This window comes from Euphorbia lathyris, chromosome 7 (genome assembly GCF_963576675.1).
Source record: "Euphorbia lathyris chromosome 7, ddEupLath1.1, whole genome shotgun sequence".
Taxonomy (NCBI): Eukaryota; Viridiplantae; Streptophyta; class Magnoliopsida; order Malpighiales; family Euphorbiaceae; genus Euphorbia; species Euphorbia lathyris.
Genome location: NC_088916.1, coordinates 55569431 through 55590255, shown reverse-complemented (window position 1 = coordinate 55590255; position 20825 = coordinate 55569431). Strand labels below are relative to the sequence as shown.

Below are 20825 nucleotides of genomic sequence, written 5' to 3'. Positions count from 1 at the left end.
GTTTAAACGAGATGCTTCTGTTTGCAAATTTGGCAAACCATAAGCATTTTGTTCGTACTTTTCCCAACTTCAGGGGTGGATCCTGAGGGGGCGGGGAGGGTCGGTCGACCCTCCGGCCTTCCGGAACACCCTTGAGGAACAGTGGTTTTGTCACGAGCAGTCCCCAAGATAGTTAAAATTAGTACTTATAATATAGGATGTGATTATATAACATAAAATTAAATTTACATAGTTGGTCTTAGTGGTAATTAAAGGAACCTACACATGAGTAATTTGACCCTAATGAGTGATAAAGTACAGTATATTTTTTTAAAAAAAATTCACGTTTAATCATATATTTGTGATCTGTTACTAATGGATAATAAAATGACACACATATGTGAAGTGTAGATGACAAGATTCATGACCGAGAAAACAATTTGATGAATAATTTCTCCAATTGACCAAATTTGTCAACGTTAGGGGTAAAATTGCTATTGGCTGTCAATGCTAAGGGTAAAATTGCACCATTTTAGACGTTAGGGGTAAAATTGTTCTTAGGTGTAAACGTTATGGTATTTTTGCATTTTATCCTTACTTTATATTGAAACTCAGTTGTTTTGCAGCTTAACGTTTCCAATTAAGATCAAATTTACCCTTACATTATTAAAAATTTGAAAATTTTGATTTAACTACTATGAATCAAAGCCTTAAATCATTATTAAGAAAAAAAATCTTTATGTAGTGGAGTCCCTCCGGACTTTGAGCTCTGGCTCCGCCACTACCCAATTTTATATATATAAAGAAAAACAAAATGAAATGGGAATGGGGACAATTTCTTTTCCTATTTATGATTTTGGGGCTGGAACGGGAATGGAAATGGAAAATGTAATCCTCATCTAACCATGTTTCGTTTACATTCCTAATTATGACTTTTGTATTTTAAAACTAAATATTATGACATTATCTTTAAACCTTTTCGGGGGCGTTTGGTATTCTATTGGGATAAGAATAGAGATAAAGGTTGAGATAGAGATAAGGATAAATGGTTGGGATAAGGATAAAAATATGATAGTCTAGAATTATTATTCAATGTTTGGTATGTGGGATAGAGATAGGGATAAAATAATACATTTTACTATTTTAATCCTGTTTAAACTACATAACATTAATTGGAGGGATAAGATGAACTTTTCCATCCTATTAAAATCGGAGGAGCTTATCCACCTCATTATACCACTCCCTCATGGGTATAGGATTTGAGGGATGAGAAGTTTATCCCTCATCCGTCTCACTCTTCTATCTCCCAAACAAACACGGGATAACTTATCTCGTATTTTTTATTTTTATCCCACCTTCTATATCCATTCTAACAAACACTCCGTTTAAGTATTGTTTGGTTAAGAGATAGAATACTACGTTTAAAAAGAGAAAAATATAAAATCTAAAATAATGATTTAGAAAATGGGAAAGGAAATAATTTGAATTCTTGCATTAACAGGTTCTGGCGATATAAGGAGACTTGTGTCCAGATGTAGTTCTGGTTTTGAACATATTATATGAATGTAGCAAATAAGACAGACGACTAAATGGATTTTGAAACGCAGTTATGTTCACTGTATCAAGTTCAAGTGCATGAACACTAATTAGGAGACCTGCTTGCTGCCATTTTGATTTGCGGCTTATAAAGTTCATCTTTTTCTGGTCAACTGTATGGAAATGTGAGAAATATCAGGTGGGTCCCTAAATCAATGCATGAATATTAATCTAAAAAAGTAAAAATCAACTTATTTTTATATTTTATGTATTATAATTCGGGTTTTTGGGATAAATTTTTTTGTTGTGTTCACTCATGTAGGGACTCTATACGGTTAGATGTACTATTTCTATAGTGGACTCAAAATTTATTTCAATTTATTTTAATAAAATCATTTAATTTTGAGTTTTTTTTTATTAGGTTATTTCAATAATTTTTATAGTAAAAAAATATCAAAATATTGACATAACTAACATGTCAGTATAAATCAATTCAGATCTTTAACCGAAACAATATGTGACATCCACGTATGCATCATCTGCTGCCACTTGTCAATTATTTGTATGAGAAAACAAAATTTAGTTTTTTATTTTATAAAAATAAACGACACATGTCCTTTCAGTTAGAGATCTGAGTTGACCCATGTCGGTGTGCCAGCCATGTCATTCTTCTAATGTCTTTTAACCATTGAAATCATCAGAGTGACTTAATTGAGACAAAACTCAAAGTTGAGTGATTATTTCAAGACAACCATATAAGTTTAATGACAAATGGTGCATTTAACTCAAACTTTATTGTAAAGTAGTAGTTTTGACCCAATAAAAGTCACCAAACTTGTTTTTGATCAAATAAAGTCATTAAAGTAATAAATTTGTGTAATAAAGTAATTAATATTGGATTCAACAATTTGAACTATCGAAAACCGTCATAATTGCCAAGTCAACAACACTACACGATATGTGTGATGCATGTCGCCATATGACATTTTTTTTAAGAAGAAATGGATCAATTTGGGTTACAAGTTATAATAAGAGTATTCATTTTTGTAATTGTCATTGTCCTTATGTGGTTATCACGTGGCAACACATCTAAAATAAACGATTTTGATCACATGGATCTTAATGACCATATAGTATTTGGTCATTCGCCGTTAAATCTAGGCTTATTAGAATTCTAAGGTGAAAATTCAAAGCATCTTACAGCTTAAATTTAATAAGCCTAGATCTAATGGTGAATAATCAAATTCATTTGGTCATTAAGGTGCATGTGAACATTCCTGCTAAAATATATTGTGAGTTGTTATTAGTATTTATTAGATTATGTCAATATTTGTAGAGTTAACATATTTTGTATTTATGGTATCTTGACATATTTTCTATTTATGGTATATCACCATAAATTGAAGGTTGATTACGTAATTATAGGTTTGATTTTAGCTATTCTTAGCTAGCAAATCTCATATACATTTCAACCATAGTTAATAGAATTCTCAGGGAATTAATCTCTTTCATGATATCAGAGCTCTAGGATATCATTTATTTTTTTCTCCCTCGTAGCAGCCATCCCTCTTCCACCACCATGACTGGCCCAACAACCCCTTCCTCTTCCTCTCATGTTCACCTCGCTCTTGATGTCTCCAATATCAGCGCCTTCATCAAGGTTACTCTTGAGATTGAGAAAGACCATTATACCACCTGAGCTGAATTGTTTAATATTTATGTGAGGCATATCAGGTGCTTGATCACCTCATCCCACCGATTGATGCCAAAGAGATGGCTATCGTTTCCATGTTAAGGACACTTATCCCACACTCTGGTCCCGTGTCGATGTTGCTGTTCTCCGGTGGTTATATAGTACAATTTCTATCGATATTCTCTATACCATTACTGAACCTGAATCAACAACTGCTTTGGCTTGGAGTCGTTTGAAATAAAATTTCTCTAATAATAAAAATTCACGGGCACTATATTTTCGACAAGGACTTTCTAAGTATAAATGGAGGACTTTAATGATGCATCTTTTTTACTGTCGGCACCTCAAATCTATTGCCAACCAATTGTCCAATGTCGGAGAACCGATCTCCAATGACATGCTAGTTCTATAACTCATCTATGGCTTAACCGATGCTTATGCCAATGTTGGATCACAGATTCGTCATGGCGACACTCTCCCTCTGTTCTGCAAAGCTCGATACATGTTGGTTTTAGAAGAAAAACACAGGCGAAAAGGCCGATTCTTCCAATAATACCTCTACTATGATTGTCACAAATGAACCAATGTCTATTGATGTTCTATCCAATGATCGTGGTCAATACACCACTAGAAATCGAGGCACTAGTCGTCGTGAAGTGAGAAGTGGCGGGCACAATAGCCGGAATAAAAGTCACGTCGGTGATCAGTTCAGTGGCCGCTCTAAGTAGTACTTTTCACAAGGTTATCAACACGCGAATTTTCAAGACTAAAACTATTCCCCTTCATAGGCTTAATGGCAACCTTGAGGCAGCCCACCTTGTCCGTACCCCGCGGTCACCACATAACATCAACATCAGACCATCACAAAGGCCCGGTCTCTTGTGCCCTAAACCTCCACAACAACATACCCATATTGTGCCGCTTCCTCTTACTCTTCATCTTATGCTCCAACGGATATCAATAAGGCCATGCACACTCTATCCTTTGCTCCTTCCTTCTCCTCAATGATTTATGGACACCAAGGAAACCTCCCATATGACCGGCAATGAAGGTATTCTAACGTTTTATTTTCGTGTGAGTACTAATCATAATATAACTGTTAGAGATGGCACTAATATTCTAATTTTTGGTTGTGGACATGCATTATTACCCCTTCCCTATCCTCCCATCACCTTAAACAATGTTTTACATGCTTCTAAACTCATTAAAAACCTTGTCTTTGTGCGTAAGCTTATTGTTGATAATAATGAATTTGTTGAATTTGATCCATTCAGATTTTTTGTGAAGGATTTTCAAACGGGGATGCCTTTAATGAAATGTAATAGCTTGGGTGATTTCTATCCCGTTACCACATGACATTTTCTAAACACCTCCTCACCATCTACTTTTGTAACTTTATCTCCTGATTTATGGCATGACCGCCTAGGACATCTAGGAGCTCATATTTTTAGCTCACTTCCTTAGATTTTTTTTATTACTTGTAATTGTGAATCATGTGCTTTGGAAAAACAAGTTAAATTACCTTTGGCTACTTCTTATTCATTAACTTACATGCAATTTGATATCTCTGATGATAAAGATATTTCAGAATCAGTTCAAATACTTAATAAAAAGGTCAAATTCTAAATTCGAATACTTAATAAAAGGTCATAATTTTTAAATCGAACCAAATTTTAATCAAATGTTTTTAGAAACCAAATTTTAATCAAATCTTACTATAGAGATTTTCAAAGTCCAACTATTATTAAGTAAATATATGCATATGTATAAAGAAGTATTATCATGTATTTATACTGCCTGTGTAGCCCGGGATGATGACTGCTTGGTTTTGGCTTTAATTATAAATTATTAAGCTAGTATTTGTCCAATTTTCTAAGATTTGAATTAGCAACAAAACTAGTCAATTTAACTAAACCATATACTTATAAGAGGTTCCGAGAGGAAACCCCACTCTTTTCCCATTTTCTACATTTCCCTTATCGTCTAGTGTTGAATATTTTTGAGCCGGATCATGGTTTATGTACAGATCTTCAAGATTCTTTGAACACAGTTCATGTACCACATTTTCAAGATATTTCATTTTTTTTTTGAACTAGATCGATTATTTTCATAAAATTAGATACTTTTATCTTTGGTTGAATATTTCCACAAAATTAGATATTTTCATCTTAAAAGTTCTTTAAACATAGTTCACATATAAGATATTTAAGATTCTTCATTGAACACGGTGTTTGTGGTGATAACTTTCTACAGTTGATATCTGCATATAGGTAGCTAATGTGTCTTGAATCTTCCATTGTGAAGGTATATTTACTTTACTGGCTGCCTATCAGACGTGATGTCTTTAAACTATTCTGCTGTTTGTGTAAATGATGATATACCCCACACAGATACCAACATAACACGGTATGGTTCTCATGGTTTGTGTAAATGATGATATACCCCACACAGATACCAACTTTCTACAGTTGATATCTGCATATAGGTAGCTAATGTGTCTTGAACCTTCCCTTGTGAATGTATATTTACTTTACTGGCTGCCTATCAGACGTGATGTCTTTGAACTATTCTGCTGTTTGTGTAAATGATGATATACCCCACACAGATACCAACATAACACGGTATGGTTCTCATGGTTGTGTTCGTTATGGTCATGAACATCGTCTAGTTTTGCGAGAGTGTAAGAGAAGTAGGCCCCATTAGTCTCATTTGAAATGATCCCACTTCACTCTAACATAGATGATTTATTTGCTCAGCATTTCTGGCGCACAATGTATCATTAAAAGCATATAGCTTAACCTTTTTGCTATTTTTGTCACTGTTTACATCTAGGAGTGGACTTGGGTTTAACCCCCACAGTGAACACACAAGGTTTATGCAATTAGGTTGTCACTTTGAACCTAGATCTTGGGATATTTAGTCAACTATGTAGGGTTTTTCTTCACATAACGCCTTTTCTTATGGGCTTTAGTCCCATTCCTTTCGATGTCTTTTCAATTTGATCTCGATTTAACCTTTAGGTTAGCAGATCCGCTGTATTATCTTTTGATTCTACAAAATCAACAAGAATGACACTTATTGAGATCAATTTACTAACGATGTTATCACACGAAAGCTTTTCTATCCGATTTCATCATTCAGAAGCTTTTTATACCGCATATTCACCAATTGATATGATCTTTTTGCTTCACTCTCATCATTGTGACATGCTCGTTTTAAGGTGATTTGATTTCTACATTTTCTGTTACTTTCAGAAATTAAATCTGGCCAACTAATGTTCATCTATCAACGTGTAACTCGGCTAGATAACATCACTGCTCAGATTTGTCAATTTATGTCATGTATCTTGTGTCATGTGAAAGGAAAAATGACAGTGTGTGGGGATCTCCTTTATGAATTTTGAAGATTTTTAAATCAAATTGGTTGATTTTTTTTTGGATCGAAGCGATCTTATAATTATCATTTATCATTTAGGTCCGTCCTTTTTTTATGGATTTTGAAGATTCTTTTTTATGAATTCTGAATATTCTTAAATCTGATTGAATTTTTAAATAAAAAGGTAAATGATTTGATTTTTTTTATCAAATCGTTTATGTTAAAGATAAAAATGAGTTTTTAGGACAAAGATTTTTTAGGATTGAATATAATCTTATTATTGATCTATAAATGTAAGGATATCTCTGATGGTAAAAATATCTCTGAAGCAGATCAAATACTCAAATAAAAAGATTAGATTCTAAATTCGAATACTTAATAAAAAAGATTAGATAAAGATATCTCTAATGATAAAAAATATTTTTGAATCTGATCAAATACTTAATAAAAAGTCAATTTCTAAATTTGAATACTTAATAAAAAAAACAAAGTTCTTTAAACAAAGTATAAAAAGATCTGATTCTAAATTTGAATCTGAATTTTTAAAATTAGAACCAAATTTTAATCAAATCTTTACTATAGAGATTTTCAAATTCCAACTAGTAATGATTATTGAGTAAATATTTTAGATATATATTCCAAAATTAGCACATAAATATTAATATAAAAAGAAAAAATCAAGCACATAAAAATAGATTATGTTATTTATATATTTTATATAATTATAATCCCCTATCCTTAAATTTCTGAGTCTGTATCATGTACAAGTTTTTATAAGGGCTTGAGTTCTTCATATCAAATAAAAAACTTTTCATATATGTATATTTTGTCATATGTATTATTGACTCCATATATATATTATAGGAACCGTTTCTTTTTTACAAATAAGAACTCCACTTAATAAATTTATTAATGAGATTTATGCATGTCGAAATATAAAATAGATTCCACATTTGACATGAAATTTTAGGATCACCTATAATTTTTTGTCATCACAAAAGTTATCATTTATCAAAAATATATGTTGTGTGAACTAGATTAACACAGAAAATTAAAAACTTCCTTTTTATATAAGGGACATGGATTTATGGAAACCATGATTTGGGAACAAAAGATTTTCTTAGTATGATATAACAAACATAATAATTATATTAAACAAATCATATTAAATATATTACGTTAAACGACTAATGATCATTTAATTTTATCTTGAAATTGAAAAATTAAGAAATTAAAGTTTTCTTTAAGAAAAAACTAAAGTTATTTAAAATACATTTTTATATGGAATCACATTTTTTATTTTTGAAATCAATATTTCTCTTTAAAAAAATCAACATTTCTTAAATTTGTTCTCTCTAAATAATCACATTCTCTTATAAACAAATAATATCAATAAAAAAAGTTAGAGTTGTCCGATGGACTTGTGAAGTGGACAAAAGTTCCATAATCGAGATCTGGACATAAATTTCAGGTTGCCTAACGAGAAAGATCTTAAATGGAAATATAAACAAGGTGCGTCTTTTTGCCATGAGGATCTTAGGTTGCTTCATAACTGAGTCAAAGACAAGTGGGAGGTTGCATGTCACACAAGATATTGATGCGCTACACATGGCACGTGGACTACACGCGTTGTATGCTACGCATCAATTCCTTTTGTGACATGCATATCAAAGACAAATGGGAGGTTGCATGTCACACAAGGCATATATGTGCTACACATGGCACATGGACTACACGTGCTGTATGCCATGCATCAATCCCTTTTGTGACATGCATCAAAGACAAATGGGAGGTTGCATGTCACACAAAGTGTTGATGTGGTACACATGGCACGTGGACTACACGTGTTGTATGCCATGCATCAATCCCTTTTGTGACATGCATCAAAGACAAATGAGAGGTTGCATATCACACAAGGCGTTGATGCACTACACATGGCACGTGGACTACACGCGTTGTATGCCACACATCAATTCCTTTTGTGACATGCAAAAGTGATATATAGTGTTGCCACTCATCCTTATCTGCATAAATTAAATATTTTTTACACTTTTTTATTCTTTAATTTTTTTAATGTTTTTAATTTGTTTTTCATCTTATATTTGAAACTAGTATCCACAACATTATTTTTGGTTTTTAATTTTATTTTTCATTACAACATATCTTAACCTCTCCAATTTTTCATTGAACTCTATTGTTTCAATAGATATTTAATTATTAAATTTTAGAAAAATAATAATAAATATTAAATTAATTATTTTATTGAATATATAATTTTGTGAAATTATTAATAAGTACTGAATTAATTATTTTATTTGGTAAAAAATTATTATTTGTATATTAATTGAATTTACGTATAAAGTTATATGATAAGTGAACTCTATCAAATCTTGAAATAACAAAGTATTATAGTAGAATGTTTTTTTTATGATGTTTTTTAGGTTTAAATAACATATTTTTGTAACTTGGGTATGTCAATTTATAATGAGTTATATAATGAGACGAAGAGGAAGTATTTATTATTATTTCTTTTATAAATTGTACTATATATTAACATTATAACTATTTAGTAACCTTAAAATGTTTCATCATAAAATTAAAATGATTTTAAAATTATATTCACTTCACGGAAAAAAGCTTCGCTCGGTGGCGGTGGGACTTCCTATGCTGACAAAGTAGGGAGGCTCCAAAGAGGAGCACGTAGGAATGTCGGTTGCTTGCTTGTCACACGTATTTTGGCTTGTCATGGTAGTAGCCCGACTATTGATCCAACTTTAAGAAGTGTCTCTTTTAAATTCCAACTATTATTAAGTAAATGTTTTGGATATTCCAAAATTAGTGCATGAATAATAATATAAAAAGTAAAAAACAAGCATTTAAAAGTACATTATGATATTTATATATTTAATATAATTATAATCATTCATCTCTAAATTTTGGTCTCCCTATTTTGTAAGGGTTGACTTTTTTATATCAAATAAAGGATTTTTTATATATATTTTATCATTTGTATTATGACTATATACATGTCATAGGAACCCCACCTATAAGTGAGGTTTTTTTTAATGACACATATAAGGTGATAATTTCACATGTCGAAATATGCATAGAGATTTTCCATTTCACATGAAAATTTAAGATTAACTTATAATTTTCATCTTCAGACACAATAAAAAAGTTATCATTTATTAAAGTCATATATTGTATGAGTTAAAAGAATTCGTACAAAAACTTGAAACCTTTCTTTTTGTACAAGAGACATACATGGAAAACAAAAATTTCGGAATAAAAGATATGTTTCTTATTATATATGTTATAACGAAAATAATAATTATATTAAATGAATCATATTATTGTTCCTATTTACTATTATTTTCTTTATAAATAGTATTGTCTATTTATTAAAGTAGTAACCTTAAAACTCTCATCATAAAATTATAAAATTTAAGAATTAGAATGATTTAAAATTATATTCACTTCATAAAAAAAAAGCTTCATTCGATATGCCTTCTTATACTGACGAACATCCAAAGATTACTTTTTTGTTTACTTATCATACAGGTCTTGACTTGTCTCCTTCCGTGATACACATCTGATAGTAGCTCGACTATAGCTCCAACTTTAAAAAGTATCTCTTTTATTATTCAACCACATTTTTCATTTTTTAAATCAATAATTCAAATTAAATTTTTTTATTAGTTTTGTAATACTATCGGTAAAAGATAAAAAGATTAATTTTAGAGTTAATGCATGTTTACACTCACTTATCAAATTTTGCCTATTGAAACATTAAATTTTTAAAATAACCTAATATATACTTATAGTAAACCCCTACAAATGAGCAGAAAAGGAAGGAGAAAAGAGACCTTGACTAAGTCATAATCAGTGAAAGACAAGAACAAGCAAAATCAATTTTTAGATTTAAAAACTCATTATATATATATAGTTGGTTTTAAAAATCTATCACATACTTATAGTTACATACTTATAGTTGATTCATTCGAAACTAATACACGTAAAATTAGTTGATCTATCATGTTAGAGATGCAGTAAACCTTAATTTTATGTTACTGTAATGTTTTTTCAAACAGTAAAAATAAAGTAGAATGACGTAGTGTAAGTTTGCCGATACATGATCTATGATTATAGTGTCAGAATTTGACAGTATTATTAAAATTTGGTAGCTTCCGACACTGAATACGAAGTTCATGGAAATCGGTAGCCCCACGTATCAACCAACGGATTATATCGGAACCTGATAAAAAAGATATATATATATAAAAGTAATATTTCGGAACCTGATAAAAAAGATATATATATATAAATATTGGGGAAACCCGATGTGTTCTTATCAAGAAACCGTTTAATCCCCCAAACAGACCGCCTCCAATAGTAAATAGCCATTATCCAACCAACATGAACTTGTTCAGATTGCCACCTGAGCTCCCTCTCAGACAGAACACCTTTTGCCATCTGTGTCTTTCTTACATATCTCCCTTGCCACCCTCTTTCTTCCTCCTTTCGCCACCTATCACCTGTTCCTCTTTTTCTAGCCACGTCCCTTTTCCTTTCTTCCCTATAAATACCCCCCCTCTCCCCCCGTTTACCCTGACAATCATCACCATCATCATTAATCGCTATCCAATTTCTTCTATTCAGACCAGACCACCTTAAAAAAGCGAAGAACAACGATACAATAATTAATTATGGGTCCTCTTGGCGATAAAAAGCAGGTTAAAAAACCGGCACAGGCTAGCTCGAGAAAGGGGTGCATGAGAGGGAAAGGCGGCCCGGAAAATGCACTGTGTACTTATAAGGGTGTGCGTCAGAGGACTTGGGGGAAATGGGTTGCGGAAATCAGAGAACCTAATCGTGGCGCTCGTCTTTGGTTAGGTACTTTTGATACTTCTCTTGAAGCTGCCATGGCTTACGATTCTGCTGCCCGGAAACTCTACGGTCCGGAAGCTAAACTTAATCTGCCTGATCACAATCGGTTTCCTCCTGCTTCTGGTATTACCCTATCGGAAAATCAAAATCAAGTCCCGGTTAGTTCAGCCCCTTCTCCAATTATAAGGGACACTGATTCGAATTCAAGTTCGAATTCGATTCCCGACCCAATTACGGCGGCTGAGAACGAAGACAATAATCAATCGGGAATGGAGGAATTTTGGGCGAACTTGAATGTTAATCTTCCGTTGCAGGATGATTCAATTTGGACGGAGGCGGCAATGTCGATAGATTTTCCGGCGATGGAAGATCCGGGAGTATTTGCGAGCAGTTTGATGGATGGAATGAACGGGGACGCGTTGCAGACACCTTGGTGTGTGTGAAAACAAAATGCAGACTGATGAGTACTAATCTTCTTGTTGAAGCAATGGGCTTGGTTAGATGCCAGATGGGTTGAGCGTGGCTATCAAACTGTGCATTTATCTGTCACGTGATGGTGGCCGTTACTACTCTTTCTCACGTGCGTTTATCTGTCACGTGATTTGCTTGCGTCAGCATATTGTATATATATATTTTTTTTTTTTTTGTGTGCAACGTATTGGGTAGAACTTAGAAGTAGTATACTGTGTAGAAATTATATATATATAAATGTTTAAAGAGATAATAAATATAATGTGTGTATACATATATGCATATGTATAAAGTAGTCTTTTCCAAAAAAAAAAATAAAAAATAAAGAAGTATTAGCTTTGTTCAATGTTTTTAAATTTTAATTATTACCAAGAAAAATTTAATTATTATAGAAAATAATTCAAATATAATATATGCAAACATGCAAAAAGATAAAATAAAAAATATGAAAAAGTACAAACGTATGTATATGCGATCATGGCGAACATGAAAAAGATAATATTGAAACTATTGAAACAATATTCATGAAAGAAAAAGTTTACAGAAACTATTGAAATAATATCCATGAAAGAAGAAATTTACAGAAAAGATATGAAGCTTTGTAAAGAAGAAGACTTTTGGATTTCCAAGAGAAAAAAGAAAGGTGAAAAGATTGCCTGACAAATAAAGACAAATGAAGATAACATCTTATTTTTCGTAAAAATAAAGAGAGGTCAATTTGACCCTTAAGTTGCCAAGGGTATTTTAGTCATTGCACAACAATGAGGGTATCTTGGTCATTTCGCTAGTAATGGTAGTAGAATCAGTCCATTCCTTGTGATGGTCATTCACTTATTCAACCAATACCCTAAATGAATCACTACCACTCATTTCAATCAGAGTTATTTCATGGTTCAGATTTAGATACATGTCTTGTCCTTTATTTCCTTAGCCAAGAAGTTTGCTTGACCAACACACCTAGCATAGTATAAATGTAATAGTTAGTAAACTTTATCCTTCAATGAGAATATAATTAATCTTGTGATTCACTCATTCAAATTATTATAAAAGGCTATGCTTTTATTCACTCGGTATGGTGGGTCTGATGATCACGTCCAACAGTCCGTACCATCTTCCCCAAAATGAAACACCAGCGCTATCTCTGGTCTCACAGGTCCTCACCGGGCCAAACTACCACCAATGGTCTAGGGTTGGTGCGACTTTTGGCGGATCAATTAGCTATAAAAGATAATAGAAATCTGACGTACATGTTATTTTGGCCATATTTGCCTGAAATTACCAGAAAACAAGCCTAAACAACGAAAAGTTAATAGCACGTTTCCAATTTCTAACTAACTCACACAAAAACATATAAATGCGAGAATTGCTCGCTTATTCACGAAATAACGCTAAAAACCGTCCTAAAACCGTACCCAAAGATAGGGGTTTTTGACCCCTATCACATCTATAGACTTAAATTAGCTCTAAACCTTCTAAGATTTAATTGAGTAAAATTAAGACATGCCTATACTGACTTAGTTCAATTCTAGACCTTCCAAGATCTAATTCAGATGAGCCTAAGTCAGTTTTCAGAAGATTGTCAATGCTTGACACATATGTTTACTCAGTTTGATACATAGTCAGTTCAGGTATCAGAGTTATGAAAAGATGTATCAGAGCTAATGTGTACTGAGTATATGCCTTTTTAATTTTGTTTGTTTGTTCATTTAAGACAGATCAGCACCAAGCACAACAAGTAAGTAAGCATCACATAAGATTTGTCAGTTTGAATAATGGATGCATAAATATATATATATATATATATATATATATATATATGGTCAGCATTAACAAAATAGAACACGCCAGATAAAACTACAAGTCAAACACTAAGACTAGTCAATCTATTTCTTCCTGTTGACTTGAGCTTGGTTAGCTAATCCTTTGCCTTTGGCGATTCTTTGTTGCTGACCCTGAGTTGCGGAACCAGATGCCTCTCCCGTTTTCTGCTGAGTTCCAGTAGCTTTCTTTTCTTTCTACCCCGTTTTGCCAGAATCCGGTGAAGGAGGAGTAAATGTCCTGCGAAGAATAGCACGAGTCGATTTTGACGAGTACGCTTGGAGTTGACTCGTACTCTCCCGAAGACCGTCGAAGACTGCCATGCCATCGTCCAAAGTGGAAGCGGGTATCCTAATGGTGGCATTGAGCATACTGAGAAGATACTCTTGAGATTTCCCGATCCAAGTTATAGTGTCAGTCAGCTTGCCATATGATTGATGATACATTTTGAGCAAAGCAGCATCATAGAACTGACATTGAGCATTGGTATGCCGGACATGTTTAAATGTGGCTTGAGAGTACTGCAGAATCTTATTTGTCTTTACTTGGCCAGTGTCCATTTCTTCTTTACTCAAGTTGAGTAGGCGAACGACTTCACTAATTTGCTCAATGGAACACTGGGAGGAGGAGGAGATTAATTCACGAGCTCCGGTCAGCTTAGAGGTTAGCTGGGTGAAAAGCTGATTAACCTCAGCAGAGGTTGCATAGATGGAGTTCGCATCTGACAAGGTATTAAGTTGACCTTGAATGGAGTTCATATGATTTACCATGGTCAGCTGGAGTTCAGCCAGCTTCACTATAGATTCTTGCTTGGGTTGTTGAGATTGAAAAGATGTCCTGACACTCAATAAGTCCTTGAGACCCTTGATTTCAGTTAAAAGCTGAGTGACAGAAGAGAGTTGCACTACTAGAAAATACTTGTTTACTGACGGAATATTTTGACGGAATGAAATCCGTCAAAAAATTTTGACGGAATTTCGTCAAAATGTATTCCGTCAGTAGTTTTGACGGATTTTGTTGACGGGATGAATATTCCGTCAAATAATAAGGCAGGAACATTCCCTCCATTCTTTTTGATAGAAATTATTGACGGAAAATATTTTCCGTCAAACGATTAGTGGCTTTTGACGGAATTCCGTCAAAACCATTAATATGTTAAAATGAACACATTTTCAAAATATTAAATCGAAAATCTTAAATATTTATTTTTATTTTGGTTATGGATATATAAATGAAAATATTTCTACTTATATATATATATATATATATATATATATATATATATATATATATATAATGAAAAAAATAACCCTTTAACTGTTTTATAACATAAAAGTAATAAACTAATAAATTTAATATTGAAAAAAACAAAATGAGGTTTGTTAAATTGAACTCTTTATAAAAAATTTTTTTTGACATTTTAATAAGATTTAATATTGAAAAATAAAATGGGATAGAAAACAAAAAAAAAAGAAATAAAAATGGTAGAAAATGAAATGAGATTTGCTGGAATCATTTTGATATTAAAAGACAATTAAACAAAAAAAATAGTTAACATCTTAATTACATTTAATATTGAAAATTTAAATTGGACAGAAAAAAAAAAAAGAAAAAAAATGGGTAGATAGAAATGAGGTTTCTAAAATTATAAAAAGATGAATTACATTTTAATGAGATATATTATTTGATAATAAAATTGGATACCAAAAAAAAGAATGAGTAGAAAAATAATAAGGGAATCGTAGGGATCATAGTCTACTCCTAATGTAGGGATAGCACGTCACACCATTACACTAGAAGTAATTACTGGTAAGATATTCTCTTTTAATTTTAATAAACTAATTTGTGCGATCTCCATGGATTCTCAATCGTTGATCTCCCTATTGACTAGACGACTATATATTCTTAAGTTCTAGAGTTTTCTTAACCCATTTGTGCGTCTTTCTTTTGCCTCTCCCTTTGCTATCCAGTCCGAACCCTAGGGTTTGTTCCCATGGCCGCCGTTCACCTATACTCGGCAGTGACTTTTCCTTTCAAACGAAAATGGCGATTTCATGTACGACGGTGAAAGGCGATCCCCACAAAGATTGTTCTTCTTCCGGCGGCGTAGCGCGATAGTTGCATTCCAGAGGTTGTTGCAAGTTCTGATGTTATCTCCTTGTGAGGTTTGTATGGTTTACCCGTTAACATGCTTCTGGGATAAATTATTCAATGATGAACAATATTAGCAATTTTCGAATTTCAAATTTTTGTGTGTAGAGAATCAGAACTTGAAATGCTTATGGCTACTTTGAAGAGATTAGAGGATGCAATGATTTCTTGAGTTATTTCATAAACCCCTAATTTCTTATTGCAATATAACAGAATGACCCTTAGCTAGCAAAGACTCAATTAAGTGCCAGATTTTAGAATTTATGTATGCCTGTAGTTCAGATGAAATGAAATATGAGACTATGCATGTTTGTCATTTATTTTGTAAGAAGTGAATACGAGTAATTTGATATCAACTAGTTCTTAGAAGTTTGGATTTATTTGTTCTTTGATTTTATAAGCCTGTGCTAGTGCTACTTCTAATATACTTCTGATTTTATAAGGGCGTTTTCTTTTTTGATAGCAGTGGTATTTATTTCTTCAATTTTCTTCTTCGCTTCTGATAGTCAATTCGTGGCCTCTGCTAGTCAATTCTTCAGAAATTCTTCTGCATATTGCGTTATGTTGATTCTTCGAGACAGAATTAAAGCTTATCCTCTTATTTTCATATGTTTGTTAATTTTGTGTAGTTCTAATTGTCTTGTATGTTCCTCTTAAAATGTGCCCTTAAAGAAACACACAATATCTTAGTGACTAGGAGATAGACTTCAAACATGAGCATAGAACTCCATGACTCAGAATTATTAATCAGTTTCATGAAAGACTAATGATGAGCTTTAGTTTTTCTTTTTTGCATGAATAATTGGATTTTAGCACTGAAAGCTGTAGTAGGATGATGTGGAAGTTCATGGATAAGCCTATTCAATAAGTCTCTTTATCAGAATGGTATATGCTATTCCAAAAGTTATTCTTGAGCTGTAACTTATGAATGAACTTTTTTTTTACTGAATTCTTAGGTTTTTCTTTCATCAAACTGAAAGTTCAATACTTTTCAGTTTATAAATATTTATCCGCCTTGGATTGCTATTTCTTATATTGTCTTTAATGTTTATGACCTCTTCCTTCCGTCTCATTTTTCCTCGTGATTTTGGAAGCTTGTCTTTTCTTATAGGCATGGTATACAGTTGCCTTTTTTGGAATTCAACAAGTTGTTTATGCAACAGGTGCGATTGATGCGGCAGATGAATTCAACTGGGGTTCCTTCCTTCTATGTCTAATTCTAATGGATCTCATATTGCATCAAGTAAGACTTATTTTAATTCTATTGTCGGTATTTAAAAAAGCTAATCTGTTTGCCATGTGTTCATTTGCTTTCTTATTCATTCAAAATGAACTATGTTTTATGAAGCTCTGCTTGTCTAGTGCTTGGCTTTTCAATATAGGATGATGCCATGTTAATTGAATTCCTTTCTGGTTATTTCAATTCCGATTACCTTTGACCACTGATTCCAATTTCCCTATAGTGCATAAGAATTTAGTATGCTATGCCTAGAGCATACAGGATCTCAACTCTGGGGAACTTAATTTTTCCCTTGGGACTCCCAATCTGTTCGTTTATACGTTTCTTTGGTTTACCATTTCATTTGAATTTTTGGTTATAAAATCAAAAGATTTCTCATTATTGTTATGTTAGTGTTTTTTTATGTTAAATGCTATTTAGATATATTGGAGAAATATCCCAGATCACCCTTGCAAGCATCAGACAATGACTTCCTAGATTCTCGAGAAAGAGAATATCAAGGTTTAACTTTTTTTTCTTTAGCGCTTTCATAATGTTAAATGTTCAAATTATGGCGTGTATGAACCTGATTGGATGCCTTTGCCTCTACAGGAGACAACAAAAGGTTGGACACTATCATTATGATGATTTTGGAAGTGAATAAATATATCATGGGTAAATTCCTTATGACTAATACAATTTTTTTCTTTCCTGTTAATTGGTTTTGTTGATGTACAACATGTCTAACCTTAGTAATAGATATTTTAATGATAAAGTTAATATATTGTGATGGAGAAAATGTGTAAAAATCATGTAAAATAATAAATTTACTTCATTACGTCATACTCCAATTGCAGTAATATATGAACTTTTTATTTAATATATTAACTTTGAGAAAATGTCTACTTGGCTTATGTTTTTCCTTCCATTACTTCTATTGCAATAAAAAAACATGGTTACTGAAAAAGTTACTTATCCATGTTTGTTTTGCAGGTATTAATCTTTGTTGATAGGTAATGTTGACCTGCAACATTTATCAATGGTCACCGTATTCGTGTATTGGTTATCCTTTTTTTGGGACAATTTTATTTTTATTTTTGGGGACATTTTTTCTGTAACGAGTCTCGGTATATATAATTAGCTCCCTTCAATCCAAATGTTTATAACAAATAATATTTATTTTTTCATTTATGAATTATAAATCAATATATATTATTAATTATTTTAAAAAATTTTGATTTTAAATTTACTGACGGAATCTTCCATCAGAATAAGTATCCTGACGAAAATAAAACGTCAGAATTTCTTGACGGAATGTTTCCGTCAATGTTCCGTCAGCACATCATTCCGTCAATATTTCGTCAAAATGATTTACTGATGTGTGTTTATTTGACGTTTTCCATTCCGTCAGAGTTCCGTCAATAAATCAGTTTACTGATGGAATTTTGTTGTTTACTGACGGAATTTTCCGTCAATAAACAGATATTTTCTTATAGTGTGAGTTGGCTCAACATTGACAGACCCAGCAACATCGGCATTAGATTGATGAATATCTTGAAGTAAGGCTTGGGCTGAGTCAATGATTCTTCGTCTAGACTCAGTAGCATGTAAGTAAGCATAATATTCATCATGTTGTGGTTCAGAGGCCGGAAATGGAATAGTACCGGATGGAGGAGGAGTATTATGCTGTCCAGAAGCAGATGTGCCAGCGTGGTCAGCGGCTGGACTTGTGTTCTGATCACCAGCAGGAACTGACTGGTTATCATTTTGCGATAAAGGAGTAGGAAGAGGTGGATCGGCAGAGATATTGACCTGCTCGGAGTTAGTCTGAACCTGAGTAGATGTTGGAGAAGGAGGTAATTCAGAGCTGACTTGAGCAGGATTTTCCTTTGCTCGCTCGGTGTCTAGAGTAGCAGGAACTTCGAGCACTTGCTCAGTGGAGGGTTGAGCAGGAGTGTCGGTAGAGAGAGGACCTTTGGAAGCATTTTGGTCGCCTTGTTCCTCAGTTTGAGGAACAGAGGCTTGCTTTTTCTTGATTTGATCCAGAGTTGGTTCGACAACGGTGTTGAAGAATTGGAACTGGAGTTTGGTGAGGTCAGTTATTGGTTCCCTTAGGGGAGAATCGTCCAGAAGGTCAATAACTGGAGATTTTTGAGCCTTTCGTTTGAGTTGTTTGCCTGTGCTGGTCTTATTTGTTGGAGGGGAGGGATCAGCAGCAATGGAGTCAAGAGACTCAGAAGAAGAGTTCAGCCCTAGGTCAGCATTAAGATCTCTCACAACTTTGTCTTTTGCTGTTGACTCAGCGTGCTTTTCAGTTGGCTCAGCTTCAACTGACTTATTTTGCTCAGCAACCACTGTCTCACTTGGCTCAACATCATCTGTCTTTTCAGTATCAAACTGACCTCCAATATTACCCAGTTCTTCCTCATGGTCAGTAAGAGTCTTTTCAAGGTCAATATCTTGACTTCTCACAAAGTGTGAGTCTTCAGAGATTACGAAGTCAAGAGGAGGTGCATCAATCGGCTTTAACCCAGAATTTTTCTTCTTCTTTTGCAAAGGTTGCTCAGGGGTTTCCTCACTTTCTTCCTCAGGCTCAACTTGCCTTTTTCGTTTCTCTGCCGACTTAGGTTCCTCTTGACCTTGAGTTTGGTCAGCAGCAGCTTTGCTAGAGATTATCCTCAGCTTCCTCGGAGCTGTGTTGACATCCTTAGCGGATTGGTCAGCTTTTCGCTTTTTATCTCGCCTTGTTCGGTCAGCGTGTTCAACCATTACCTTATTTCCCTTCTTGGTTGGCACATCCTGTGCAGCTTCAACCCCTTCTTCATTTTCTTCTGCACCTTTCCCCTTTTTAGATTTAATCGGCTGGTTATAAGCTAGCCCAAACAATAGTGCTGCTGTGATTTCTGTACCCCAAGTGTAACCCCCTTACTAGGATCACATGACATCTCATACAACATCAGTTACAGACATGCTATCAAGTCTCAATCATATAAACTTCAATCTCATATAAACTTTACATATTATACATCAGTGAAAGCATTTACAATTTACAATACATGTTTAAGTCATTATCCTACATAGAAGATTTACAAAACAAAAGTATATCACAATACTCCAAAATGCCTAGACGAGAATGGACTGACACTGTCGGCGCGACCTTAAACAAGAAGAACTCCATATAACCTGTCAAAATCTGTTGGCAAAGGGTGAGCTGTCTACTTAATAAACATATTACGCATATATGTATACAAAAGTAATGTAAAGAACACAGATCAAAATATATCATCAGTACCAAGTTAGAATTTTCAATAGAAAGATATTCACTTGTTTCACTTAGTATATTAATACTTATTGTAGAAAGGCCTTGCTATACTTAGACAATATATATAAAATGGTCCTTGGGCCCAATCTGTATTCCGACTCACTAAATTCGGAATACAATCATCTGTGCTACGGAGGAGTTACACTCAACTCACGTACTCATATATCTCAACACATGTGCTTCCGGCTCATAATATTCGGATAGCACTCTCAACTTGGACCATTTCACATATCCATCTAAGCAAGCTCATATTCATTTATAATCCAACCATTATCCAGTTTCAGTATGTGCACAAGGCTCAACATGCCGTATTTACTTATAACACTGCAACATACTCAATCATATCACTTTCTTATCTATCACAACGTATCACA

At 33.2% G+C, this 20825-nt stretch overlaps 1 protein-coding gene and 1 long non-coding RNA gene across 5 annotated transcripts; both read left to right on the top strand.

Annotated features, from left to right (window-relative positions):
- Positions 1 to 11093: 11093 nt before the first annotated feature.
- On the top strand, positions 11094 to 12287 carry LOC136234983 (dehydration-responsive element-binding protein 2D-like). The gene has a single exon (XM_066024487.1). It carries the CDS (start codon positions 11290 to 11292, stop codon positions 11911 to 11913), a length of 624 nt encoding a protein of 207 aa, XP_065880559.1. The 5' UTR covers positions 11094 to 11289; the 3' UTR covers positions 11914 to 12287.
- Positions 12288 to 15701: 3414 nt separating this feature from the next.
- On the top strand, positions 15702 to 18269 carry LOC136200828 (uncharacterized). Of its 4 annotated transcripts, none has more exons than XR_010673540.1 (5): positions 15702 to 15924; positions 17074 to 17153; positions 17544 to 17651; positions 17742 to 17804; positions 18123 to 18269. It is a non-coding gene; the product is annotated as an uncharacterized lncRNA (long non-coding RNA). The 4 variants fall into 4 exon arrangements; XR_010673538.1 differs by adding an exon at positions 16724 to 16795 and having other exon boundaries at positions 17074 to 17651; XR_010673539.1 differs by adding an exon at positions 16691 to 16795 and having other exon boundaries at positions 17074 to 17651.
- Positions 18270 to 20825: the final 2556 nt, after the last annotated feature.

What these genes read in the sequence shown, in the direction of transcription:
- LOC136234983 (XM_066024487.1), top strand. Translation starts at nt 11,290, where the DNA reads ATGGGTCCTCTTGGCGATAAAAAGCAGGTTAAAAAACCGGCACAGGCT.